This window comes from Lactuca virosa, chromosome 4 (genome assembly GCF_052849685.1).
Source record: "Lactuca virosa cultivar CGN04683 chromosome 4, Lactuca_virosa_CGN04683_v6, whole genome shotgun sequence".
Classification (NCBI taxonomy): Eukaryota; Viridiplantae; Streptophyta; class Magnoliopsida; order Asterales; family Asteraceae; genus Lactuca; species Lactuca virosa.
Window position 1 is genome coordinate 475,558,817 of NC_136429.1, and position 6,181 is coordinate 475,564,997.

At 35.8% G+C, this 6,181-nt stretch overlaps 1 protein-coding gene across 2 annotated transcripts; it reads right to left on the bottom strand.

The window, feature by feature from the left end:
• Positions 1-552: 552 nt before the first annotated feature.
• Positions 553-3,491, bottom strand: LOC145109207 (B3 domain-containing protein Os01g0234100-like). 2 transcript variants are annotated; one of them, XM_079046327.1, is made up of 7 exons: positions 3,278-3,491; positions 3,001-3,087; positions 2,706-2,737; positions 2,478-2,625; positions 2,187-2,393; positions 1,994-2,090; positions 553-1,460 (listed from the first exon to the last, which is right to left on the bottom strand). In XM_079046327.1, exons 1-7 carry the CDS (start codon positions 3,350-3,352, stop codon positions 730-732), a joined length of 1,377 nt encoding a protein of 458 aa, XP_078902453.1. In that variant the 5' UTR covers positions 3,353-3,491; the 3' UTR covers positions 553-729. The 2 variants fall into 2 exon arrangements, with proteins under 2 accessions (XP_078902453.1, XP_078902452.1); XM_079046326.1 differs by having other exon boundaries at positions 2,478-2,637.
• Positions 3,492-6,181: the final 2,690 nt, after the last annotated feature.

The following is a 6,181-nucleotide window of genomic DNA, read 5'->3' on the forward strand; positions in this document are numbered from 1 at the left end:
CGCTTAGAGTTAGAATGTGTATGTCGCATTCTAAACAAACGTGAACTTTTTTTTATCTTTTACAAAAAACAAAACAAAAAAAAATCATGAATTTCAAAATGAATTACAAAGTTGACATAACTATTGCGTTTGAGATACTTAAATTGATGTCAACAAGACAAATTTTGCAACTTTTTATTTCATCCAAAAGACACATAAATATCCGTTCTCAATATCATCTACAAAATACGTAAATACCCTCCCCATTATTATCATAAAATATAACCCTTATTTGCCAAGGGGATTCCCTTTTTCCCAAAAAAAAAAAAAAAAAATATAACCCTAAAAAACTTATCAAACTAGAAAAGCAATTACTTTTCACAAAAAAAATAATACAAATTTGCTAAATTCATTCACATATCACAAGTTCAACACTCCTAAAACGATTTTCTACTATAAGACAACATAATTAAAAGACGAAAAATGTCCTTCCCATCATCATTATCATAAATAACAACCACATATCACAATTTCAACACTCCAAAAACGATTTTCTACTACAAAACAACATAATTAAAAGACGAAAATACCCTTCCCATCATCATAAATAACAACCGCGTACATTCATCCACAAGTCATCCCACCTTTTACAATCTAAAAAGTTACAATCTACAAGTTAAATTAAGTCAACACTTTTACAACAAACAAACATACCTAAAATCCCTAAAATACCCTCCCCCCTACCCCACCCTACCACGGCACATCAACCTCATCCCGAAACTCCATCATATACTTCTCTGCCTTATCTTTCAACCCCGCCAACTCCCCTTCAAAATTCCTCGCCTTAATCTTCAACTCCAAAAGCTTCCCTTTAACTCTCATTATCTCATCTTGAATTCCCTTCTCTTCTTTTTTCGCCTCCACATATCTTTTCACATCCACCCCAAATTCCGACTCAAAAAGAAGCCCCACAAGCGTCCGTATTTTCTCCCTCAAAAACCCAACTTTCATCCCCAAAATCTCAAAAGACTTCAAGGAATTATCCCACGCTTCGAGCTCCTCCTTACTTATCGTGAGCTTGCAGTTCTTGATCTCTTTTGCAATTGTTACAGTCTCCCCAATCATTCCCACCACAAGTTTATCATAAATATTCTCGCGAATGCAATCATGAAGGATTTGTTTTTTGTGAATGCAAAGTTTGTAGTAACCGAGTTTGACTTCTTCCGGAAGCTCTGAGTCAATGCATTGACCGTTGACTTTTATGCGGAAGTGGTCCAAGGATTTTAGGTCTTGGATTGGTGCGGATGTGAAAGGTTCTAGAACTTCTGACCCGATTTCTTCACTGTTGGTTCCGGAATGTTCTAGAACTTCAATTGGTTTGACTAGGGTTGACTTTTTTTGCTTCTTTTTTACCATGTTTATAGGAAGTGGGTCCAGGACCTCCACGTGTTTGTGTTTCTTTGTTTTAGGTGGTGGAGTATCTGTTTAATTTATTACAAAAAGTAGTTTAAGAAAATTACAAATTTAGTCCCTGTGGTTTACTCAAATTTGCGAGTTTAGTCTAGTTTTTTTTAATCTTTCGTAAGTCGTCCTTCTGTTTGAATTTTGTTGCGGATTTAGTCCCTATGAAGATGAAATGCGAGTTTTTAGGGAAATAACATTGGACCAAAGTTGTGATTTTGAGTAAAATACAGGGACTAAATCCGTAACAGTTAAAGATGACTTTGGGAACATTTCAAATAAAGGACCATGTTTGTAATTTTCTCTTGAAATGTAGGGTTAATCATATAAATGATGAAAATGGTAGGGTCCATTTAGCAAAAAGAATGTTTTTTTTCCATGTGAAAAAAAAAATGTTATTTTTTTTTGTGGTGGGGTTCGTTCAAAAAGTAATTTTGCAAAATCCATATTGTGAAATGAGTGAAATGAAGAAAAGTTTGTTAAATGGGCCCTACTCATTTTTGTGATTATCGCTTTAAATTATTTAAAGTAGTTGTACTATACTATTATTTACCTGGGGGGATTTCGGTTTCATTTTTTTGGGGCTCCAAATTCAAAAGGCCAATAGCACCATCAACTTCATTGGGTTCACTTGCTTTTATTATGTAAATCTACAAAAGCATGAATTGAGATTAAAATTAAAAATGATTGTTTATATTTTTTCAATCTTGTTGTTGAATCAGATCATGGGATGATGTTATTGTTACCTTCAATTTGTAAGTTTCGATTAAATGAAAGACCAAAACATCTCCTTCAATCAAGTCATGTGCAACCACAAAAATTTTCCACCCTGCACTAAGCCCATTTTTGTTTGCGATATATTTGACTTCCCATTTCTCCCCAATTTCATCTTCAAGTACCATCATACAGTCTTGTTTTGGTAGAAATGATCTGCAGAATGGTAATGGAAGGCCCTAAGGGAGGGGAGGGGGGGGGGGGGGGGGGGGTAAGTGTATTGTTATCATATTTTGTTTATTGGTTAAAGAAAGAGGGATTACCATCCAAAAACCATAGGTGACAGTTGTTCTAATCATCAGCTTCATACAGCTGGGAAACTCGGTTCCAAGGCTTGATTGAAACTCCTCTGCAAGAATCATTGCAGGTGTTGATGGAGTTGGAGATTTGGAGCGTTTAGTAGGAGACTTTCTTTTCTTCAAACTGCATGTCAAAACCATCATTTTCTGATTTTACATAGCAGGATACAAGAGCTGCAAAGCAAAACTGACCTCAAAGATGGGATTGAAGTATTGTTTACTACCTGTTGATGAAATCGAAAACTGTGAACTTGATGGAATGTAGAAAGAATGGTTCAATTTCACTGTATATATGAGCCCTAAAACCCTAAACAGTAATATGCTTTGTGATCGTAGCTAAATAGAGGAATTTATGTTAGTCCAAACATTTTTTCACCAAAAGTTGAGAGATTTTCCTTTTACCCCAATTTTTTCTCGGATCCAATTAGGTACTATTCAAAATTTGATAAAGTGTAATCTAGAGTGTAAAACTCAAGCAATTTCTTACGATCTTAATCTTCGGAGGATGACGTTCCGTCTCTACTTCAGTCGGAAGGACCTCAAATCTAATCGGCTTCGACTTTTTCCGTTTAGACTGTCAAAACACAACCAGATCCAGTGTTAAGTAACCGATTTCCAGCAAACATTGAAATTTTGATGATGAACATTCAACGAGAGGAGATCAGAGGTAGCGATGAAGGAACATATGGATCATTATGGCGAGTATTTGAGGTTTTCGTCAACTGACCGAAAATACTGTAGTCTTCTTCAGAATTGGGGCTTACCAAGTAGTTTTTTGCAAGAGGAGGATCGGAATATCCTACGGCGAAGCTGTCTTCTTCAGCCACCGGAGCTGCCATAAGTTGTAGTTTTCGAGACGGTGGAGGGTTCGACGGAAGAGAGAGAGAGAGAGAGAGAGAGAGAGAGAACGGAAAAAAGGTAAGAGGTGTTGGAACCGGAAGCTAAATTAAAGTTGCCGTTGGTTCAACAATGGCTCGTTGCCTCGTTACACGTGCTGGTCTAACATAGAAATAGCAAAAGAAAGATTTTATTTTTAATTTAAATAAATAAATAATAATTAGATATTTTACCCATGCTCCGCATCGGCTGTGTGTTTGATTTGAGTATCGTTTTTGTTAAAAGATGCAGGTGGGATAATTCGACCCTTAATTTTCACAGACGGAGACGGATAGATAGAATGCAGGAAAAAACAAAAAAATTTAAATATGATGATCAATATAGAAAAAATATACCAAAAGAAGAAAATAAAAGACGGTAGAAAGTCTCGGACGGTTTTTTCTGTTTTTTATGAAAAAATGTAAAAGTTTTGACTGCAAGGACCAAAAATGTCAAAATTGCTAAAAAATTAAAATGGTTGGAATTAGCAAGTTTTTAGAAAATGGACCAAAGTTGTCAATTCCTTAAAGTTTTGTGGCCAAACTTTGAATATTAAAAGGTTCCTTAAAAATGTAAAAATTTTGATTTCATTGACCAAAAACGTCAAAATGGCTAAAGAATGAGAGGCAAAGTTGACAAAAGAAACATGCAAATTTATTATTCCAAACTTTTAACTTCTTTTATATATATATATATATATATATATATATATATATATATATATATATATATATATATATATATATAATAAAACTATTAAGACTTTCAATTTTATTCACTTAGGTTATCCAAAATAATGTTTACGAACAACAAACCACTTCAGTGTCATCGCCTTCCATCTTCTTTCCACAACAAACCTGGTATACTTCCCAAAGTGATTGTGGTCGTGATGGATTTAACCTGCAAAAGAGAAGAAGAGATAAGAAGAAAGGTCGTGGTGGGTTGTAGTGGGCAACACGAGAGGCCACGATCGTGGCTCCAGGTCAGTACCACAAGAGGACCGTCGTGGTGTTTATGGTTCAATGGTCGTTCACCTAAACCAAGAGTCGTCTCGTTGTCGATACTCTAGACGGCCTAATCATATTTTGAGTTTATCCATTAAAAAATTACTTTAAGCAAATAGAAAAAATAAAAATGGGATACTATAATATACAAATAAATGAAAATATGTTGCTATTTACTGTGTTTATCCCTTGAATTTATTACTCTTGGGACTTGGCCATGTGTTATATATAATAGCGTTTGTTTTGGATACGATCCAAAAACAACCATTTTGGATACGATCCAAAAACAAACTTTGTTGCTTTTTTATCTCATTGTATTATTTTTTTGGATTTGGTCCCTTAACACACAACCAGTCCAAAGTCAAAATCAGACCCTAAAAATAAAAATACAAGAGAACCATAAAGAACATATAGACATGTAACGTCCCAAAATTTAAAACAAATAATTTGGTTTTCATAATTATAAAACCATCAACCACACATGTTTATAAAGGCATAAAGGTAAATCAGAGTACGTCTATCAAACATCCCAAATACATCTGAGTCAAATAAGACAGAATGATAGTGTGTGTGCGCGATGCTATCATCCCGAGCTCTTCCCCTTCGATCCGGAAGTACCTGAAATATAATCCTAGGCCCAAACCCAAATATCATCCAAAGTCCAACATGGGCCCAAATTCAGAAGTGACCCATTACCATGAAAGTCTATGGTCCAAGACCAACAAGCAAAGCCCCTTGACTCAAGGTCCAAAATGACCAAAAGCTGGATTGGGTCGTATGCACTGCGTACCAACTGGTACGCCCCACGTACTCGACCGATACGGGAACGTATCGCTGCTGAGGTGTAGTACGCACAACGTACTTGGCATTACGCCGAACGTATGTGCCCTATAGCAAAACTCCATAATAAGTTCTTAATGCCTTAAGACCCAACATCCAAATTTCATATTTGAGCTCAATAAGACCCCTAAGGCCATAAAATTGCAAACTTTATGCCTTTGCATGGCTACAAGAAGCCCAACACTAAAAACCTAACTTGCTTAAACCTTTTCTACACCATAAATCTTGCGTGGGGACAAACCAAGATCCAAGCTTGCATTTTTATGACTTAAAATGCCCTGAAATGTCTAAAATGATGACTTAAAGGCTTTAAAGCACCTCATACTCACAAAGACCTAGATTTTGGGACAAAAGTGAAGAAAATATAAGCTTAACCAAGATCTAGAACAATATGAGCCAAGGATGGAGCTTTATACCTCCAAATGGTGCACAACGAAGAGAAAATGTTGGATCTAGAGTCTTGAGAGCATAGCCTACTCCTTGAAGATCTTTTTCACAAACAAGAAAGCCCACAACTCACTCCAAAGGCTCAAAATGCTCAAAATAGACTACGTTTTGCAAGGATGGTCGATCTTGGTGTCACACCCCCCAAACCAAGGATGACGTAAACGTCCGGGGGTGGCGGACGTCATGTATAGTATCATAACAACCAGTATAGTAGTGACCAAAGCAAATACAACCATCATAAATATAATTGAAAAAAGTTACACCTTAGTATGAGTTTACATGTTTCAAAATCAATTACACTATGGTGACAAAATGAAATATTTGACGTCTTAACGTCCCATCCTCAAAAGCTGTTGACTTCCAGTTTCACTGATTTCCTGGGAATACAAGTAGTTTCGAAAAAGTGTCAACAATTAAGTTGGTGAGTTCATCAGCTTTTGGATGTAGAGTTTTAAAACCTTTGTTTGTAAATGTAATGTATACTTCAAGAAAATCTAATGT